The sequence below is a fragment of the Salmo salar genome, chromosome ssa05 (genome assembly GCF_905237065.1).
Source record: "Salmo salar chromosome ssa05, Ssal_v3.1, whole genome shotgun sequence".
Classification (NCBI taxonomy): domain Eukaryota; kingdom Metazoa; phylum Chordata; class Actinopteri; order Salmoniformes; family Salmonidae; genus Salmo; species Salmo salar.
In genome coordinates, this window is record NC_059446.1 from 58,155,398 (window position 1) to 58,178,339 (window position 22,942).

The 22,942-nt window shown below is 43.0% G+C and overlaps 2 protein-coding genes across 3 annotated transcripts in view; one reads left to right on the top strand and one right to left on the bottom strand.

The window, feature by feature from the left end:
• LOC106605274 (raftlin) overlaps positions 1 to 4,442 on the top strand; it is a 67,072-nt gene extending 62,630 nt beyond the window's left edge. For both annotated transcript variants that reach the window (XM_014200731.2, XM_014200732.2), the window contains exon 10: positions 385 to 4,442. In XM_014200731.2, coding sequence (XP_014056206.2) covers positions 385 to 1,137 — 753 coding nt within the window. In that variant the 3' untranslated portion in view covers positions 1,138 to 4,442. The remainder of the gene's footprint in view (positions 1 to 384) is intronic.
• Positions 4,443 to 14,485: 10,043 nt separating this feature from the next.
• LOC106605250 (beta-2-microglobulin-like) lies at positions 14,486 to 16,449 on the bottom strand. The gene is given in 3 exon segments (XM_014200692.2): positions 14,486 to 14,838; positions 14,960 to 15,023; positions 15,025 to 16,449. Coding segments are annotated over 3 exon segments (507 nt in total). The 5' UTR covers positions 15,328 to 16,449; the 3' UTR covers positions 14,486 to 14,698.
• Between the last annotated feature and the right edge of the window lie 6,493 nt (positions 16,450 to 22,942).

Consider the following 22,942-nt stretch of genomic DNA (forward strand, 5'->3'; position numbering starts at 1 on the left):
AATTTAAACTCTGGTCACCATTGGCAACCAAACTGATGGGCAATAACCCTGGCAGAGATGAGCAGAGAATGATAATGTGAATGTTTGTGTGCAGGTAACATGCTGTTTACCTCAGTATACTGTAAGTCTCAGCTAAAAGAGGGTCAATGGAGGCAATCTCATAAATATTACCAGCCATATTTTCTTGTTTGGTCTGTACCCCTGAAGGCACCAATCAATTCCCTTGAAATTACAATTTCATTCCCCACAATAAGAATCATTTTAATTTGTTCTTTCCAAGTTTGCTATTATGTCAATTTCCAACGGTCTGTCTGTCCATCCTTAACATGGCCAATAGAACAGCAGTTTAGAGAAACGTTCTTACACAAACATCCTGTCTTTCAGAAACTGATATTCAAAAGCAAGTCCAACAAGAACTCTGTTAAAGATGCGTCAAAAAACAAGAAGAAGAAGAAAAACAAGCAATCGGCAGCAGAGAAAGATCTGGAAGATTCCAAGATTCTTGACGATGGGGAAAAGGTGCTCAAAGAGGAGAGGAACGTGAAGGAAAACAAGGGGAACAAAAAGGAGAAAGTGAAAGAGGCGGAGGTAGAGACTGTGTGTAAAGAGGGTGAGGCTCCCTGTGAGGTGGAGGAAGAGAAAAAAGTTGAGGCAGAAACTGAGGAAGGGGTGGAAAGCGGGGTAGAAACTGGGGAGGAGAGAGTTGGAGCTGCAGGAACAGATGACAAGAGCGACAAAGAGGGGAGAGTGCAGGAGGGAGAAGAAGCGGGGGCAGAGACTGAGGAGGATAGAGATGGAGAGAGGGAGACCGTGGAAGAGAAAGAAAATGGGGTGGCAGTTGATGATGAAACCGAAACTACCAAGGGTTCAGAGGTGGAGGTGGAGACCAAAGAGCAAGGGCAGAAAGAGGAGAAAGGGGGAGGAGCTGAAATGGAAGTGAAGGAAAATGGGGTTGAGACTAAGGAAGAGACAAATGGAGGGGAAGAGAATGGAGAAACTGAGAATGTTGACGTGCAACAAGACCCACCTGACCAGGATGAACATTTAGTGCAGGAGGTGCAAAAGGCAGTAAAGGATGATGGACAGATCAAATTGACCAATCAATGCCCCGAAGAAAGTCAAAGGTCAGATGTGTGAACCTCTTCAGACCACAGCAGACATCACACCTAAGGGTTCTCCTACCCATCAATCATGTACCTACGAAACATCATAACCTAAGATAGGGGCTCACCATTACCCCCTGGAACAGCCTAAATTACTGCAACATCCTCCTACCATGTAATCACTCTATCCTCTGCAGCAGACAGCTCTCCACAATGGACACATCTCTACCACAGATGGACACACAACAGTCTCTCTCACAGCCTCAGACTGATCCTATGCCTACACGTAGTGAACGTACATAACTGAGAATGATGCGGAGGATACTAATGTACGAGAGTCACTGGATATAATGGACAAATTGATGGGACCAATGGGGCTTGGGTCTGAAGAAACACAGACTTTAACCAGGCAAACTCGCTTGTCCTTATTTGTACAGTACCATAGTGGTACAGTAACTGTATGTCACATGGGTTTAGATGAGGAGCACTGTGGGAAATGTAGTGGCTGTTGCGACAGGCAATCCAATGCAAGGTGAATGGAACTTGATTTACTTTTAGCACATAATGTAAAGTACTACAGATGATGCTGATAATCACTCTGATTCTTATAGTAGGTATGACGCATTCGCCTTGCATTCTGAATGTGTCAATATCCAAGCCAAGTCAAGGGTTTGATAATGGAGTAAATCTCCATTGAATGTGTGTGGGTTGAGTGGAAGTGAAGTGTGATGAGAACCAAACATGGAAATGTTGAGTCAACTTTGAGAGTTTACACACGTTTGATTTTAATAGCTTTTCCAATCAATGGTCATTAAAAAGTACTTGGCAAGTATGAGGGCAAGGTTATGGGCTGTGCCATGACTGGGTGTTCAAGATAGAAACGGAGCATAGAAGAAGTAAAAAAAAAATATTGAGCAATTTGGAATAGCGGTGTTCGAATTGCCATTTTCCATTGACTTTGCTTTAGTATTTCACCTCAAGCTTTTAAAGCCCCTCTTGACGGTGTCATTTCAGACCATACCAAAATCATAATGTAGTCTTTCAAGGTATCATGTTGCTTTTCATTTTAAAGTGGTGCTGCATCGATGCTGTGTGGAGAAATCATTAACCGGCTAATGGACTTTGTCAGTGGGGTGTCAGTCAAGTCATACATTTATAATGGGGGTCACTTATGTGGCTATTGACGGTGGAAAACCTCACCTCGAAAAATAACAAATAGCACTTCATCTGGATTGTGATTTTCATAGGGATGGATTTTTCTTGTACTGCAGTTGCTAAGCAAAGTCTGTAGAAACCTGTATGTTTACAGATGAATATAGGCTTGTCGCCGTTTTGTAGATGTGGTATTTTTCTGAATAACCGACTGTTCTGAAATGTTTATCTCAATGGCAGATGTATTGTATAGAATAGAATTCCAAACTGTGACCAGGATAGCCTTATTGTGATACTGGGCCTAAATCGTCAAGTACAAATGTCAGAAGTTTGAAGTTGGTTTCAGTGTTATAGCCTGAGAGGGTTGCTACAATCAGTGTTTGAAGGTAAGTTCAGTGTTTTCTGTTTTAGATTTGAACGGGAGGTAAGGAATTTGGCTTTAACAGGTGTTGTTGATTTAAAGGGTAAGTTTCTGTTTTTGATTTGAAGTTAGGCTCAGTGTATTCTGTCGTGCTAACGCTAGCTGAAGTGTGCTTTCAAACGCTCATACTGGAGCTAGCTACCTCCTTAGGCATATTGGGGATTTGTAGCTATGGAGTCGTCATTGGCAACTTTTTCCACCATATGGTCCATGCTGTGGGCGTGAGGTCATTACTAATGGCCAAGTGGTCAGGGGTTATGTTTGAACCATGTTTGATGGAATTTCCACAGCTGCTACTTGTTCAAGTAGAAAGGAGTTTGCCCACATGTCAAATAGCAGATTTGATATAAAGTCAGGATCATTTTTCTTTTTTTTTGTGATATTATCTGTGGTATTGTTTCTTTCCAGCGACACTTCGCTTTAGGCGATTATGAGCTTTAATAAGCACTTGTTGTATTCAACATGTTTTATTTAGCTTTGTGGGTCACAGCTTGAGAGAGAATAGAAATGACTTGTCAGTTTTAATATTTGTGTGGCTAGGACGAATATGAGTAAGAAATGTAAATCTAAAACACCCCTCTGTGATAAATGAAGAGATTATCTGGAACCTGAGACAGATTTCCCCATTGGCTTCTTATCAAGTCATTCTTTCTCTTTAGATTTAAACAAATCGCTTTTTTGCCCGGATATAAGATCATGTAGGACTGTCATATTTGCTTATTCATACATTGTTTATTATGTGTTCATAAGTTCTGTTGTTCATACCAATATGAGTCTTTTTTTTTATATATCTGTGAGCCTTGCTCCTTTGTATATTATTTTACACAGTGACAATACTGCCTGTTCAAGTACAATGTACATCAAGTTATGGTAGGAAAATGTGGAAAAATACAGCCAGGAACTATCAGGTGATCTCATTCTTTACATCATTGTATTTTAACACCTACAGCATTCTGGAAGGACACCATTAACATGGACAACTGTAACCTCCACAGAGTTGGGTCAAATGACACCAGGTCCTGTATCCGTTTGTGTTACCTGGGGGGTCGTGAACTCCATGCCCTCATCTCTCGTGATAAGAGATGATTTGTGATTGTGCATTTGCTCAGCTTTGCCCTAAGTAGTCCCTGGGGAGAGTGGGTAGACAAAAATTTTCCTGATACTGAAAAACAAGGATATGGAGAGAAAGTGAAGCAGGATCTGGCACTTCATCAGTTAAATGATGCTGAATGTTGTTTACTTACTCTTCCTTGACGATCCCTCATCCTGTGACTAACTAACCTCAGCCTTGTCTAGAACAAGCGCCTCCAACCCACTCATGGAAAAAAGGTAATCTACTATTTCCTGTCTTTATGTAACCATAATTGTCTAAAGCTCAGCAGTCAGTGGCAGTGCAATTGTTCTTGATAATGCTGTGCAAAATGTGTGTTCCAGGGTTCATTTCCTGTGTGTTATTATGTGAAATGGACAGATTAGAAATGACAGAAACATGATACAGTAGGAGGGCAATCTCTTTATATTGTCACTTTAGCTTGCTCGTGGCCTCTGGAATTGTATTGTTAGGTTTCATCTCCGATGTAACTGTTTTCATCACCTGCGCTGCCATTTTGAATGTTGAGTGTCTTTGGTCATCGGCTACCGTCACGCACTGCAGTCTTTGTAAAAACAAAGGTATTCTTTGTATTCGCTTTTCATGGAAATGTCCACATCCCTACTGTTCATGACTGTACAATTTGTATATTATAAAATTATTTATATTTAATGTGCACCTGTGGTGTTTTATGTTTCTAGGGGAATTCTGAAAACCAATGCATTTTGCCATGTTTGGGGTCATTCCTAAAGTCAAATCATTACCCAACACTACACATTTCACTCATCAGTGGTCTTTCAATTTTCAAGTCTCTTGTAAAAGCTTTATGTGCAACCTTCAATGTCTTAGAACCACATGGGTGGTTAAACATGACATTGGCCAGTGAGAAAAACAAGCTGAGACATGTTTTGTTCAGGTTCAGCTCTAAGGGCCCGATTCAGACTCAGAAAATCGATAATTTTTTTGATTTATTGAGCACTTCTCGGTAGTTGGTATTCATACTTACCGTATGCAGGTGTGTAACAAGCTTTGCAGGTGTGGCTACCTTGCACGCACTGAATAAATGTAATTCAACTGCTGAAAACCCTCCCACTTGCTGGCCAACAGATTTTCACGTGGAGTTTTCATTCAAAAGGGTTTTCCGTACATTTATCTAAAGCCATCCCATTAAATATGGTGTACCTTTAATTCAAATTTACTCGACAGACACTGAGTGTGCAAAGAATGTGGGAACACCTTCCTAATATTGAGTTGCACCTCTTTTTACCCTCAGAACAGCTTCAATTCATCAGGGCATGGACTCTACAGGGTGTCAAGTGTTCCACAGGGATGCTGGCCCATGTTGACTCCAATGCTTCCCACAGTTGTGTCAAGTTAGCTTGACCATTCTTGATACACACAGGAAACATTTGAGCATGAAAAATCCAGCAGCGTTGCAGTTCTTGTCACACTCAAACCGGTGCACCTGGCACCTACTACCAAAGGCACTTAAATATTTTAGTCTTGCCCATTCACCCTCTATATGGCCCGCAAACACAATCCATGGCTCGATTGTCTCGAGGCTTAAAAATCCTTCTTTAACCTGTCTCCTCCCTTTCATCTACACTGATTTTAGTGGATTTAACAAATTACATCAATAAGGGATCATAGCTTTCACCTGGATTCAGCTGGTCAGTCTGTCATGGAAAAAGCAGGTGTTCCTAATGTTTTGTACACTCAGTGTAATTGAGAGAATTGGTTCAGAATGGGGATTAATGAAAGAACCATCTTAATACACACATATATCTCCTTTCCACCACCAGTTGGTCGATTTAAAAAAAAACTCTGATCTTGTGTATTATTTAGGGTTAGGAAACGATTGTCATTTATATTTACAATCCCCTTATCCAAACGGCTTACTCATTTACCTAGCTCTTATCAATTTGTAAATTACAGTGAATGGAGAATGGTGTTATTTCTATCGGGGGGGAAAAATAAAGTAGATGTTGTTCCACTTGGAACCGACAGGTTGCTTGACCTTATTCATTGTTTCATCATGTGTAAAGATGGTGTAATTATGAGGGAATTAAGTCGAGGTTAGAATACGGCATATCTGTAGACACACCACCACACCTTCATTTATTTAATCCCCACCCAACAGCGGTTGAATAGCATGCTATTCTCAAGTTCAAGGTCAGAATACCCGTAGAGAGAAAGGTGCATAAAAAGGGAATTACATTCCATTTACACGAGCTTAACTCGGGTCGGAATCGGACCCCGAGTGAAGGGCTCTTGTAGGTTGGCCTTGGAGTGCTGAAAGAATGTAAAGAGGTAAATTCAGAAAGCTTCAGTCCCTCACAGTCTACAGTATAAGGACTCTCCATTGTTGGATCAGGCTGGACCTGAGTGCTATAGCTATGCGCTTACAGACAATGTAATTTTCTTAGGGGGCACAAGGGGTAAAAAACCCCCGAACATAACTATTGTTTAAAATCTGTCGTATCTACTTATTACATTTTCAGTACCATGAAGGGGTCACAGTTGATCAGATGTATATGCATTATGCTGCTGTATTAAAATACATTACGTGGGCCCCATGTGTTCACAACTCATGGTAATGGTGCTTGTGAAAACAAGCGTATTTACGTAGTTTCACAGTCAGGGGTGATCTATACATCATGAGAGCTAGGAGCCCTGGGGAGGACAGGGTCATTATAAGGAGGGCTATGAAACCACATCATATCCATGTTGTCCACTACAGGAAGCATTATTAGATCTTAAATGACCAAGGGGACGAGGTGGACCACTAGAGCGTGTCAAAAATCCTCATTTCCAGCCTGCAGTTGTAGTATTGAACAACTGTACTTATGGCCTAAAGCGCTGTGGCCCATGGGGTTTACCACTAAGACCTGAACTGATGTTTGGTTTGGGATAAAACTGCTGAATGTGGCATACTGAATGTCTGGAGAATTTTGGTAATCTTGTTCTAAGATGGGAATTTATCAGACTAAATATTTATATAATGATACGCCAAGGTTAATTAAAGGAATATCATTTTGTGCCCAGAGGGCCATAAAGGTTAATTGATTTAATGCAAACTGTAAGAGGACATTCAAACCGATCACTTAATAATTTCTGTTCATCTACATTGTGTATACTGTTATTTTTACTGGTTTTCATCTAGTTGGTTCTGTCATACCCCTCAAACTGAACTCTAGACCTCGTAGCCAGCCCCATTGCTTTTTTTCCATCGTTCCCCTCTTACCAGGAACTGATTTAGACCTGGGACACCAGGTGGATGCAATTAATTATCCCGCAGAACAGAAAGCCAGCAGGCATCGGACCTAAGAGTTGAATACCCATGTCATACCATCCATCCACTGAACCATGTCAATTCACCTCTAAGATAACACTGCCATCTAGTGGTCATGACAGTCACCTGCTCATCTGGTTGGATGTACTGACCTCTGATGCTGCTTGTGACTCAGCAAACAAATGCATATTTTGTCTGCATTTAAACACTTCATGTGCGGTGACCATAGCGGTGAGACAGAGAAAAGAGGCACATTATAGCAAGAGTAGAAACATGACATGGAATAACATGTCATATCACCACAGTTTGAAGATGCAGGGTTTAACTGATAAGCCCATTTATGTCTCCTTTGGACAATGAAATGAACTTAGCAAAAAAACAAACGTCCTTTTTCAGGACCATGTCTTTCAAAGAATTCGTAAAAATCCAAATAACTTCACAGATCTTCATTGTAAAGGGTTTTAACACGGTTTCCCATGCTTGTTCAATGAACCATAAACAATTAATGAACATGCACCTGTGGAACGGTCATTAAGACACTAACAGCTTACAGACGGTAGACAATTAAGGTCACAGTTATGAACATTTAGGACACTAGAGAGGCCTTTCTACTGACTCTGAAAAACACCAAAAGAAAGATGCCCAGAGTCCCTACTCATCTGCGTGAACGTGCCTTAGGCATGCTTCAAGGAGGCATGAAGATTGCAATTTATTGCCCTGGCCACATCTGCAATGTCCGTACTGTGAGACGCCTAAGACAGCGCTACAGGGAGACAAGACAGACAGCTGATCGCCCTTGCAGTGGCAGACCACGTGTAACACCTGCACAGGATCGGTACATCCGAACATCACACCTGCGGTACAGGATGGCAACAACTGCCTGAGTTACACCAGGAACGCACAATCCCTCCATCAGTGCTCAGACTGTCCACAATAGGCTGAGAAAGGCTGGACTGAGGGCTTGTAGGCCTGTTGTAAGGCAGGTCCTCACCAGACATGCCTATGGGCACAAACCCACCGTCTCTGGACATGCTCCTCACTGACGTGTCACGGTTTTGTCTCACCAGGGGTGATGGTCGGATTCGCGTTCATCGTCAAAGGAATGAGCGTTACACCGAGGCCTGTACTCTGGAGCGAGATCGATTTGGAGGTGGAGGGTCCATCATGGTCTGGGGCGGTGTGTCACAGCATCATCGGACTGAGCTTGTTGTCATTGCAGGCAATCTCAACGCTGTGCGTTACAGGGAAGACATCCTCCTCCCTCATGTGGTACCCTTCCTGCAGACCTCCCTGCCACCAGCCATACTGCTCATTCTGTGCGTGATTTCCTGCAAGACAGGAATGTCAGTGTTCTGCCAGCGAAGAGCCCAGATCTCAATCCCATTGAGCACGTCTGGGACCTGTTGGATCAGAGGGTGAGGGCTAGGGCCATTCCCCCCAGAAATGTCTGGGAACTTGCAGGTGCCTTGGTGGAAGAGTGGGGTAACATCTCACACCAAGAACTGGCAAATCTGGTGCAGTCCATGAGAAGGAGATGCACTGCAGTACTTAATGCAGTTGGTGGCCACACCAGATACTGACTGTTACTTTTGATTTTGACCCGCCCTTTGTTCAGGGACACATTATTCCATTTCTGTTAGTCACGTCTGTGGAACTTCAGTTTATGTATCAGTTGTTGAATCTTATGTTCATACAAATATTTACACATGTTAAGTTTGCTGAAAATAAACGCAGTTGACAGTGAGAGGACGTTTATTTTCTTGCTGAGTTTATGTCATCATCACTATAGTTTGAAATGCGCTTTTACAGATAAACCTGTATCTTATTTTTTTGGGCTGTCCAAAAATAGGCATTTTGACCACAGAGGACTGGTCAAAATTGGCTAATTGAAAGAAATGCTATCCAAACGGATAGATGTGTTTGAAATGTATGAAGGAGCACTTGCTTACCTGGAGCATGAACCCAACGGCGAAGAACTTACCCGGAGCATGAACCCAACGGCGAAGAACTTGTCGGGACACATCTCGGGCCAGGGTCAGTTCCCAAACTGCTCTCCATTGGGCACGGTGAGGAGGGAGGTGTAAGGCCTAGCGCTGTATTGAATACCAGCATGCTCCACATAGGGCTGCTCCTCAGGCAAGATAGGTAGACGTGACCCAAGGGCCAGCACAGCCAGGAAGGACAGAGCGGTAGTCATGTTGACAGAAGTCAGTCTCATCCAAATAAGGGATGGAACAAAGACAGTGAACTCTTATAACCTTCCTCACTCACGCCTCCAAATGGTGCCTCCATACTGTTATCAGGGGATGGGAAGAGGCAGGTGGTACTAGGACTTTGAGTTAAAAATAGCAATACTGGCAGTGACTTCAAAAGCAGCTGGTATAGTTGCGCCTGCTCTTAATGAACTGTCAATAATTTGTCATACCAAATTATGACCAATGTTGTATATTAGTAATTTGACTGTTTACGTGCTATGACGTATTCTAAAGAAACAATTGTTAGAAACCAGGTCCAACGCTGACACTATAAAACAGTATGTTGCCTTTCCATGCTGTTATTTAAACTCTGCTAACCATTTTTTTGGCGTGACAGAGTGACCAAAAAAAAGGAACAAGTGTTAATCGTGGTCTTTATCAAAATAGATCAGTTAATTTACATTGACTTCAAAATGTTCATTTTCTTACCTCACATAAAGAGCCTTTCTGTTATCGCTGTGCATGTGCAGTCCCAAGGCAACTGAAGTAATCATTTTCATTCAACAGGACTTGCATAATGAGTAGCTTTTTCCTCACGTTTGGTATAACAGAGCTGTGATATTTTATGATTTTAAATTAAATAAAGACTGGAAAATGACCTTGTTGTATAACCTCTTGTATCCCCTGTATCTAGCATTATTGTCTGAAATGCACATCAATAACCTGCACATATGTTAACATTACATACAGCCAGGTCCATAATTACCAGCACCCTTGATAAAGAGGAGCAAAACAAATATTCAAAAAAATGTTTTTTTAATTACTAATAATACTAACACAATAGCATAAATAAATAGATTTTGTTTAACAAGTAATACAAAAAAATTAAAAAAAGATGGGGCCAAAAAACTTTGGGTACTTTTTGTACTCCTGTTTTCAGTACTCCAGCACCCTTGTACTTGCAAGGATAACAGAAATGTTCTAAAATATTCTATGAGATTGGAGAACACATTGGGAGGGATCTTTATTTCCTCTTTATTTAACCAGGTAGGCCAGTTGAGAACAAGTTCCCATTTACAACTGCGACCTGGCCAAGACAAAGCAAAGCAGTGCGACACAAAAAACAACAGTGTTACACATGGGATAAACAAATGTACAGTCATTAACAATAGAAAATCTGTATAGTGTGTGCAAATGAAGTAAGGAGGTAAGGCAATAAATATGCCAATAGTGGCAAAGTAATTACAATTGAGCAATTAACACTGGAGTGATAGACGCACAAGTAGAAATTCTGGTGTGCAAAAGAGCAGAAAAAACTAAAAACAAATATGGGGATGGTGTAGGTAGTTGGTTGGGCTATTTACAGATGGGCTGTGTACAGCGATCGGTACGCTGCTCTGACAGCCGATGCTTGAAGTTAGTGAGGGAGATAAGTCTCCAACTTCAATGATTCTTGCAATTCGTTCCAGTCATTGGCAGCAGAGAACTGGAAGGAAAGGCAGCCAAAAGAGGTGTTGGCTTTGGGGATGACCAGTGAAATATACCTGCTGGAGTGCGTGCTACGGGTGGGTGTTGCTATGGTGACCAGTGAGCTGAGATATAGCGGAGCTTTACCTAGCAAAGACTTAGACGACCTAGAGTCAGTGGGTTTGGCGGCGAATATGTAGCGAGGACCAGCCAATGAGAGCATACAGGTCGCAATGGTGAGTAGTATATGGGGCTTAGGTGACAAAATAGATAGCAAATTGGATGCAGTCTATCACTGTGCCAAGTAGAGTGTTGGAGGCTACTTTGTAAATGACGTCACCGAAGTCAAGGATCGGCAGGATAGTCAGTTTTACAAGGGTATGTTTAGCAGCATGAGTGAAGGAGGCTTTGCTGTGAAATAGGAAGATTCAATTCTAGATTTCATTTTGGATTGGAGATGCTTAATTTGAGTCTGGAAGGAGAGTTGGATGCATTTCGTTTTACTAGCGTTTAAGAGCAGTTGGAGGCCACGGAAGGAGTATTGTATGGCATCGAAGCTCGTTTGGAGGTTTGTTGACAGTGTCCAAATAAGGGCCAGATGTATACAGTATGGTGTTGTCTGCGTAGAGGTGGATCAAAGAATCACCCGCAGCAAGAGCGACATCATTGATGTATACAGAGAAGAGAGTCGGCCCGAGACTGCCAGAGGTCCGGACAACGGGCCCTCCAATTTGACACACTGAACTCTATCTGAGAAGTAGTTGGTAAACCAGGCGAGGCAGTCATTAGAGAAACCAAGGCTGTTGAGTCTGCCGATAAGAATACGGTGATTGACAGAGTCGAAAGCCTTGGCCAGGTCGATGAAGACGGCTACACAGTACTGTCTTTTAATCGATGGCGATTATGATATGATTTAGGACCTTGAGCGTGGCTGAGGTATACCTGTGACCAGCTCGGAAACCAGATTACATAGCGGAGAAAGTACGGTGGGATTCGAGCTGGTCTGTGATCTGTTTGTTCACTTGGCTTTCGAAGACTTTAGAAAGGCAGGGCGGATATAGGTCTGTAACAGTTTGAGTCTAGAGTGTTTCCCCCCTTTGAAAAGGGGGGATGACCATGGCCGCTTTCAATCTTTAGGAAAATCAGACGATACGAGAGGTTGAACAGACTAGTAATAGGGGTTGCGACAATGGCGGCAGGTCATTTTAGGAAAAGAGGGTCCAGATTGTCAAGCCCAGCTGATTTGTAGGAATCCAGATTCTGCAGCTCTTTCAGGACATCAGCCGTCTGGATTTGGGTGAAGGAGAAGCGGGGGGGGGGGGGTTTGGGCCAGTTGCTGCGGGGGGTGCAGAGCTGTTGGCCGGGGTTGGGTTAGCCAGGTGGAAAGCGTGGCTAGCCGTAGAGAAATGCTTATTGAAATTCTCGATTGTTGTGGATTTATCGGTGGTGACAGTGTTTCCTAGCCTCAGTGCAGTGGGCAGTTGCTCTTATTTTCCATGGACTTTAGTGTCCCAAAACTTTTTGGAATTAGTGCTGCAGGATGCAAATTCCTGTTTGAAAAAGCTTGCCTTTGCTTTCCTAACTGACTGTGTATATTGGTTCCTGACTTCCCTGAAAAGTTGCATATCGTGGGGACTATTTGAAGCTAGTGCAGTGCACCACAGGATGTTTTTGTGCTGGTCAAGGGCAGTCAAATCTTAGACCATTGCTCCATACAGAATCCTTCCAGATCATTGATATCCTTTGTCTGCGCTTATAGACTGCCCTCTTCAATTCAAACCAATGGGGTTCAAGTCCGGAGGTGGCCATTGCAAAATGCTGATAGTGGTAACTGAACCATTTCTTGGTGGATTTTGATGTGTGCTTGGGGTTATTGTCTTGCTGAAAGATCAACTTGTTGCCAAGTATCAGCCTCCTGGCAGAGGCAACAAGGTTTTTGGGTCAACTGTCCTGGGACTGGTTATGATGTTCATGATGCCGTTGACCTTAACAAGGGCCCCAGGACCAGTGGAAGCAAAATAGCTCCGTAACATCAAGGATGCACCACCATATTTTACCATAGGCATGAGGTACTTTTCTGCATACTGTATGCTTCCGTTTGTCAACGCCAAACCCACCACTGGTGTGCGTGGCCAAAAAGCTCTATGTTCATGTCATCGGACTAACACTGCCTGGAGGTTGATCAACGGCATCAGGACTTGTATTGGCACCAGTGCTATGGTCAGATGACATGAAAATAGAGCTCTTTTAGACTTTATTGCTATTCTTTATCAAGGGTGCCAATAATTATGGACCTGACTGTAGTGTTTGAAAATATAATCTAGGAAAGTCCCATACAAGCAAACAACGAATGGTAAGCAAACTGATTCCATCATATGGACACAATTTGAATAGTATGGTAAAGAATGAAAGTATTATTTCTGCTTTGTTAAGCAGTGGCATTTTGGGCAAAGAAAGAGTTCGCTCTTATGCCATGCACATCGAAGCAGTCAATTGACCTACTGGAAAGAAGAAAAAAAAGTTCAAATGTGACATTTGGGTGCACAAGGATTGTCTATGCAATTCTCTGCTTTGATGTATGGAATGTAAAGATTCCAGCAGTATATATATCAGACATGTTTATTTATTGCAAAATATGTCAAACACAATATGGAAAAATGCCTTACCTTATCTATTCACACGCCTAAAGCCTGACCTGAAACAGTAAAATATGTCTACATTATGAAACCTCTTGAAATCAAAAATAATCCAATAGATTTATAGTTACATAAAATCTCTGTCCATTGTGTGATGTTGTGACTTTCCTGTTCTTCCACCAGTAGTAAACTCCTCCAATAGCCATGGCTACACCAATGAAAAGGGAACACACCCCTATTGCCATTTTAAACCATTTAGTATGCAGGCCTGAGGTATCTGGGAATGGAATTATGTAAAACATCACACTACCACAAAGCTGCTACCAATCCAGTAACTTCAAAATCTATTGACATTTATTTAAAAAAACACTGCTATAAGCAGAGATATCTCTCTCTAATCCACTCCAGCATGGACAGCTCTCCGTAGCGAGAGGTCTTGGTCAGGCAGACTTTGACAGTGGGAGGCACTGGGACATAGGATGACGTAGAAATTAAGTTGTCTGATGGAGGTCCACAGACCGAAACAGCAACATTTTTGCAAACAAATATTTTATCAAACTTGACTTAATGTACAGCACGTGCAAATTACTAAGGAAAGAAACGTAAAAATGACTTACCTATTCTTTCCAAAGTGCTCAGTTTGAAGAATCTTGCACTGTATGGGCAAATAGTCTCCACTTATGCCTTCCTTATAGCCATTTTCCAAGCTTGGCTGTTGTAGTGATCTGCATTGCGTATGCCATACTCCCCAAAACCCATATACTTCTGAACCCTGGCGCCATAGATGGTCAATTTTTGGTTGAATATGTTTTTCACAAAGTAGATCATATTGTCAATGGTGTCATATTCACAGTCAACTATCCCCTGGAACTGGTACCCACCTGAAACAAATAATTAATTTGTACTGCTGTATCCCTTTCCATGTCATTGTGCAAAGAGGTAATCTCAAAAAATATGTTGTTGCTTACAACATGGATCCATTTAGGAAAAATCCTAATCATTGCCTTTGTGGAGTTGTTATACTGTATTGTTACAAAAGATCTGTCAACTTCATTTGATACATTCTTCATAATATATTAGACACATCATGCATTTCATCAAAAAAATTGGATTGACTCACCTGCTGGTGTTTCCCAGGTGTGAATGACAGGAAGTCCAGCCAAGCCCAATGCCTAGGCTTAAAGACATATTTTAGTACAACAGCATTAGTAAGGTTTAACAGAAATTGCCCTCACAATAGTGAACTGCATCATATTGTCGCCAGCACAGTTGTAGGTTGCGGAATATGATAATTGTACTTGGTATTGTTGCATGGAGCCCTTGGTGTATTGCTGATAGTTGCCTATGTTCTTAAGGCCCAACCAGACCTCTTGGCTTTTTTGATAAACCAGAGTCCTGTTGCTACTCCCACCACTCCTAGAGTCACACCTCCAACACACACTGCTGTCTCCACAGTCTGGTGGTCCGTGTGCACTTCAACCTCTGTGGACACATATAGTGAAGAAACAATTGATGTGTTAGTGTCCCTAATGCAGTATGAACAACATCCCACCTTTCTCTGTGTCATACCCTACAGTATAAGGTCACACCAGCAGTGACTCACCCCAGATCCTGGTGAGGGGTTCCTGCAGGCTGACGTGCCCCACACTACAGGAGTAGATGTCCCCCCTCCTGAGGTGTGATGCTCAGGTAGGAGAAGATCCTGAAGCTGAAGTTTTCATTAGAGTAGTACTGGTTCAGACTGACGGTCCCCTCTCCCACCGGCTGCTCGTTCCTGGTCCAAGTCACATCCACGGATGTTGGGTGGAAATCACTGACCCGGCAGATGAGTGTGTTGGGGTCCCCCAGTTCCACCTCTCTCTGGGAGTATATGTGGGAGGTGGGAGCCTCTGTTGGGCGCTCCCGAGTGAGGACAGTGTTCACACCAGTCCAAACGAACTGAACTAAGGGGCTAAATGCACCAGAGTTCATAAAAAAACATTACATTACATTACATTTAAGTCATTTAGCAGACGCTCTTATCCAGACATACCAAACCAATTTGCTGTACAAGACACCTTAGTCCACTTCGCCACCAGGGTGGAACTAGAATTTTAAGGCATACAAAGCTGTTCATTTTAGTCTATTCAAACAGATCCCACTTCAAAGGAAAGAAGCACTCATTAAGATCAGGGGTGGCCAATTAATGGGCACGGCCATAACACCTGAACACACTTAAGATGGAGGATAGAGCCTTTTATTGACGCTGAGAACAGAATGTATATGCTTTTAAATAACATTATTAGAACGTTACAAACATTTTCTTGTGGTTTTTATGGAATGTTTTTGTAACAGTCTCTGAACTTTGAGAACATGACTTTAAATAGAACCATGAGGAAACGTTATGCTGAAGTACTGAAATTCACACAGAAGAATGTTGTTTCTTAACCTTCTCTGAACTATTTGAGAACATTCCCAATATCAAACCACTTCGTCAAGTTCCTTAAATGTGCTGAGAATGTTCCAAAGCCAAGCAACTACCCCGCACCATTCCCAGAACGTTGTGGTAAGGTTATATGCAAAATAACCATAGGACAACCACACTCTCACCAAGCTCTAAGAAACAGATAATGATGTGCTAGCTGGGGTGTGACTTTACAGAAACAGCACTCACCTAATGCCTCCGGTGGACTCTAAAAAAAATTGTTTTTTTAAAGTAAACCTTATTTTAACTAGGCAAGTCAGTTAAGAAAAAATTCTTATTTACAATGACGGCCTAGGAACAGTGGGTTAAGTGTCTTGTTCAGGGGCAGAACGGCAGATTCATACCTTGCCAGCTCGGGGATTCAATCTTGCAACCTTTCAGTTACACGGCCCAACGCTCTAACCACTAGGCTACCTGCCGCCCCAAATTTTCTCCCACAATGCAGCAGGGGATATTGTACTGGCAGGTTCCGAGGGACACGTTCACTTCGTGAGGCAGTCCTGGGTCAGGGGTCCACTGCTGGGCGAACGCTGACAGTCGCGCTCTACCCGGTAGGTCATGGGGTCAACGTAGAAGAGCTCATCCTCAAACTCTACGTCATACTCTTTGTATGAGTGATGTTTTTTTGGCAGAAGGTCAAAACCGCAGCAAATGTTTGCCTGTGTTCAGTAACACAAGTTGAGATGGAAAACGACAAACATGACAAATCTTGACCTCTGGTACGAGAGTAGTTGAATGCAATATAATTAATTTGGTTACGCCTTTCAGTAAATGTTGTTTTAATAACAATGGGAACTGATATAAAGTAGCTGTCTGCATCTATGAGTTTACGGAATAGAATACTGGAACACAGTATGGGTTAGCACTGCTAAAGTGATTCTTGCAAGCAAAATAATGCCCAGTCTGCTTCCTTCCTTCCTATAATCACATTCCTGTCTCTCATATGAAATGAGTGAAAGTGGACTTACTTTGGCAGTGTGACAGTAGACAAACACCCAGTATTAAAGCCAGGAACACTCTGCACCCCATTCTAAGTACACTTGTCCAGTGAGGCTCATCAGTAATGTACCAATGTTTTTGTTCCGATTCTAGTGTTGTACTCCAAACAGTCCTGCTGAAGGTGTCAGGTGACTTCCTCAATATCATCAGCCAATCAAATCTTTAATCTGGATGACACTGTTTATTACCATATCTATGGTTACTACATAGAACACGTTAGGCATTCTGAGTATGCATGGCACACCTTACACACAACTAGCGTGTATCAAAGGTGAAACATGCAGAACTTTGCAGATAGAAACGCAATAAATAGATCTGAGACATGACTCCCTATTCTACACAAAACATTTCTATCTGAATGATCAGTATAGCCCTGACATAGCCCACATCTGACTGCTGCCACCTACTATGGAGTCATGATCATTAGTGTCTGCCCTTAGTTATACTGTACGTCCAACCCGCCTCACAACCGCAGACCACGGGTAACCACGCCAGCCCAGGACCTCCACATCTGGCTTCTTCACCCGCGGGATCGTCTGAGACCAGCCACCTGGACATTGATGAAACTGTGGGTTTGCACAACCAAAGTAATTCTGCACAAACTGTCAGAAACCTTCAGGGAAGCTCATCTGCGTGTTCGTTGTCCTCACCAGGGTCTTGACCTGACTGCAGTTTGGCGTCGTCACCGACTTCAGTGGGTAAATGCTCACCTTCGAAGGCCACTGTCATGCTGGAGAAGTGTCTTCTTCACGGATTAATCCCAGGTTAAACTGTACCAGGCAGACAGCATGTATGGCGTCCTGTGGTCGAGCGGTTTGTTGTTGTGAACAGAGTGCCCCATGGTGGCAGTGGGGTTACGGTATGGGCAGGCATAAGCTACGGATAACAAACACAATTGCATTTTATTGCTAGCAATTTGAATGCACAGCACAGGAGGTTGGTGGCACCTTCATTTGGGGAGAACATTCTTGTGGTAATGACTAGAGCGGAATCAGTGGAATGGTATCAAATACATCAAACTCACGGTTTCCAGGTGTTTGATGCCATTCCATTTTCACAGTTCCGCCCATTGTTATGAGCCGTTTCCCCCTCAGCAGCCTCCACTGATAGAGATACCGCGACGAGATCCCGAGGCCCTTTGTCCTGCCATTCATCCAACGCCATCACCTCATGTTTCAGCATGATAATGCCTAGCCCCATGCCGCAAGGTTCTGCACAATTCCTGGAAGCTGGAAATGTCCCAGTTCTTCCATGGCCTGCATACTCACCAGATGTCACCCGTTGAGCATGTTTGGGATGCTCTCGATCGACGTGTACGACAGAGTGTACCAGTTCCCGCCAATATCCAGCAACTTGGCACAGCCATTGAAGAGGAGTGGGACAACAGACCACGATCAACAGCCTGAAAACGCACAGCATGAGGCAATTGGTGGACACCAGATACGGACTGGTTTTCTGACCCATACTAACAGATGCATATCTGTATTCCCAGTGAAATCCATAGGTTAGGGCCTAATTTATTTCAATTGACTGACTCCCTTGTATGAACTCTAACTCAGTAAAATCGTTAAACATCATTTTCTGGAATTGTCCAAGCTGTTTAAAGGCACAGTCAACTTAGTGTATGTAAACTTCTGACCCACTGGAATTGTGATACAGTGAATTATAAGTGAAATAATCTGTCTGTAAACAATTGTTAGAACAATTCCTTGTGTCATGCACAAAGTAGATGTCCTAACCGACTTGCCAAAACTATAGATTGTTAACAAGAAATTTGTGGAGTGGTTGAAAAATGAGTTTTAATGACTCCAACCTAAGTGTATGTAAACTTCCGACTTCAACTGTACATGACAGCCCACTTGGAGTTTTCCAAAAGGCATCTAAAGACTCTCAGACCATAAGAAACCAGATTCTCTGGTCTGATGAAACCAATATTGAATTCTTTGGCCTGAATGCCAAGTGTCAAGTCTGGAGGAAACATCGCACCCTCCCCTACGGTAAAGCATCATGCTGTGGGGATGTTTTTCAGCGACAGGGAATGGCAGACTAGTCAGGATTGAGGCAAAGACAAACTGATAAGAGAATTATCTAATAAAGGTAAATGAATCAATAATCCATGATTAATTAGTAGTTATGTAGCATGGGTAATGAATGATTAAAGTACTGAACGATAGTTCCATAAGGTCTAGTAGAGACCCGGAAGAGAGAGAAATGTGTGTGTAGAGACCAGGAGTAGCCTTCAAGATCCCCCTAATCTCGGGGGAAAGGAACAGGCAGCGCTGGATAGTGATTAACAGTGGTGGGAAGTCAAGGGAGGCATACTGTTCACCTACTGTTTGTGTGTATGTGTGTGCGTAGGTTATCTACTGTTGCTATGGAGGTGTGTGCGTAAGCGGAGAGAGGATAAAATGAAATTCTTTGTTAATGTTGGGCAGAACGTTCTCTGAATAAACTGTACGAACCTTTTGCAGAAAGCTGAGTCCTTGCCTAATTATTAACCCATTGTCTTACAAACCTTGGGAATTAGTCAAGGCTTATTGATTGTTAATTATCATTGGGATAGAAAAATTCCTTTGACACAAACAGATCAAAGTACAGAGAGTTCCTTGATGAAAACCTGCTCCAGAGCTCTCAGGACTTCAGACTAGGGTCGAAGGTTCACCTTCCAACAGGCCAACGTCGCTATGCACACAGCCAAGACAATGCAGGAGTGGCTTCGGGACAAGTCTCTGAATGTCCCTGAGTGGCCCAGCCAGAGTCTGGACTTGAACCCGATCAAACATCTCTGGGGAGACCTGAAAATAGCTGTGCAGCAATGTTCCCCATCTAACCTGACAGAGTTTTAGAGGATCTGCAGAGAATAGGAGAAACTCCCCAAATACAGGTGTGCAAAGCTTGTAGCGTCATACCCAAGAAGACTTGAGGCTGTAATTGCTGCCAAAGGTGCTTCAACAAAGTACTGAGTAAAGGATCTGAATATTTATGTAAATGTGATTTTTTTTTCTTTCATTATTATAAATTGGCAAACATTTCTAAAAACCGCTTTGTCATTATGGGGTATTGTGTGTAGATTGATTAAATTGTTTGTTTTCCCTCATCAATTTTAGAATAAGGCTGTACTGTAAGAAAATGTGTAAAAGGTCAAGTGGTCGGAATACTTTCCATAGGCACTGTATAAATAATAGGGGTGTACTGCGTATACATTATCACAAAGAAATATAAAAGGCTTTATAGAAGAGGTCTCATTTTAATATATACAGTTTTCAAATGAGTGGCATGCTCCTGAGGCAGCAATCTAGTCAACCAGGATGCAAAACAACATTCAGGACATGTTCTGGAATAAAGCATGACTAAGAGGAGGATAAATACAGTATAAAAGAAAAGCAAGACAGGGAAAAAAAGACTCACTGGTAGAAAGAAACATGATCATTTGACCACTGAAATACAGTAATATATATATATATACACCCACACACACAATTTCCTTAGATATCTAACAACCTAGCTTCTGTACATCTCATCTGGTGTATCTCTTGGTCCAAACTTCAACTTAGGACGTCTACTCCCGTATACATGAGGATTTAACATCCAACAGTTAGCTTGCAGAGCGCATCACACTGTGACACTTCCTGTATTTTGAAAGTTCTGTTGAAAACTTGATATCTGACATGCAAAACATTGTGGAACTTCATCAACAGTGGACTAACGAAACAAATACCAAATGATTGATTGTTATTTTCCTTTAAGCATAGAGTTAACGGAATTGCTTAGAACTGAAGACCAATCAGTTTCTATGACTGCTGTGATTGTAAGACTGCAGTGTCACCATAAAGAAACCTACTCCTTTCCTGAGAAATGACACATGGGCTGTTTCTTAAATGGTAAGTGCCGTACATGTATGACAAATCTCACTGTCAAGGAAAACAGTTTCAGTAGTTAGATCTCTTAAGAGTAACATATGGAATGGAAATAAAACTCTCCTTCTGCCTCTGAACTTTATGTCCAGCTGAATGTAGGTCTGTTAGCAGTAAGAACGGATGTAAAATGAAACACAGACAGCAACAAAAATGTACTGACTCGTGACTGCAGCTATAAGACTTGACAAAAAAAGACATAACTACCAGATGTGAAAATCAATCACCTGACAGTGACGTCCTCGTTGTGAAAGAACAGATAAGTGTAAGCATTACAATACTCACTCCACATAGCTTTCTGGGAGGGCAAGTGGGGTTTCTGCCATACTGCTTATACCCATTCAGTTCTTATCAATCTATGAGTGCACATCAAGAAGTGTCCAACATTGGGCTGGGCACATCTCGCATCCTTTCACTACTCCGCAGTCTCCCTCTTTGGGGGATCGCCATAAAATTCTTCTTTATAAAAGAAACGTAGATAAATTGTACAAGTATTTACACAGGGATGAGAGGGATAACAAGGCATTTGTGTTGGGGGGTCTTGAGCAGAGTCAAAGAGTTGGGCCGATGCGGTTTCTGTCTGAACGTTCTGAGAGCCACTTCCTCCTCCATAGCCGTTGCTAAGTGATAGACGCTTCTCCGCTGTGCTGTTTATTTCTGATAGTCTCAAAACCTATGAAGATGTCTGAAAGCAGATATGCAATTTGTTGACACTACAACACAGTAAAGACTTGGATATACATTATCCTGAATGGTCATTTCATAGGGAACGGTCAGAGGTGCTCTCATATTGTTACATTACCAACATTGAGGATAAAGGCGCTAACATGGCAGCTGTTCTTAAACCTGGCTGAACTCTATGTTTATGGTCTTGAGTATCCTTAGTGACCTTCACGCATCCTCCACCCTGCATACAAATCCCACCATCATTCATCTTGGAGTGTTCGTGCTGGGGTGCCTTTCGAGGGAGGGGCACTCTCTCCCTCCCTTGACCGTCCCAGGAGACCTTGTCCTGGGGCTGCTGCATGTCCCTGAGCTCTACGGGGGGGTTCCCTCCCTCTCCCACTGTCTCATCAACCCGAGTCTGATTCACTGGTGTCAGAAGAGGAGGATGACGAGGAGGAGGAAGAGTCTGAGCTGGAGCTGCTGCCGCTGAGGCGGGAGGGCTGGGCATGGGGCTCCACGCCGCTGAGCTTCTCCGCTGCGAGAGAGAGACAAAGTGGGAATAGGATTAGCATTTATCTCAATGCTAAATGCTACATGTGCAAAAGCAGCTCCGTGTGTCTGTGGTGCTCACCCTTGGGTTTCTGGGGTTTCTTGCCAGAGTTGAGCTGTCCGCTGACATCCTGCAGCCTCCTCTCCAGCTCCCTCTTCTTCTCCAGGGTCAGTTCTTCTCTGGACTTGCCGGGGCCCCCTTTCTTCACTGTTAGACACAGACAGGAGGACAGGTTACATACTCAGCCCACACATACATATAAAAACATTCCATAGTGAAAGACTGGTTCCTTTTGTATGGTATTAGTCAACCAGAGCGCTAGCATATAGCATTTTATCACCACAGCACCAGTTCGTAGCATCAGTTCTTTGTAGCATAACATTAGCAAGTGTCTTCAGTGACAACATGATGCATTCCCTTTCACACCATACTAGCTAACCAAAGCTAGCATTAGCTATCGCTATCTGTTCCCGCTCACCATAGGGCTTACGGGGCTTCTTCCTCAGGCACGTCATGACGTAGCGCTCTAGCTCGCGCAGCGTCGACGGCTTGAGCGTCTCAAAGTCGATTTCGATCTCCTCGGGGTTGGTGTCGCGCAGCGAGGGCTCGCGGGACTGGATGATGTGGACGACGCGGCCCAGCTTTTCGCCGGGCAGCTTGTTGATGTCCAGGCTCAGCTGGCGCTTCTCGTCGTACGACATGGGAGACGTCTCCTCCTCCTCCTCGGAGTCGTAGTGGGGCAGCATGGAGAAAGTAGGCGGGGCGTAGTAAGGCATGGTAGCAGCCTGGGACTTCTTGGTGTTTCTAAAAAAAGGGGGGGGTTAGAGACCGTGGAGTAGTACTAAAGAAGTTGTATGCAAACCTTTCCAGCAGGGAGACATTTTTTTTCACGCTCGAACTTGTGGGGACCCAATTATCATTTTTTGTCACAATTTATCGTGACCCCCACCCAAAATATAATGACAACCTACATTTCGGTACATTTACATTTTT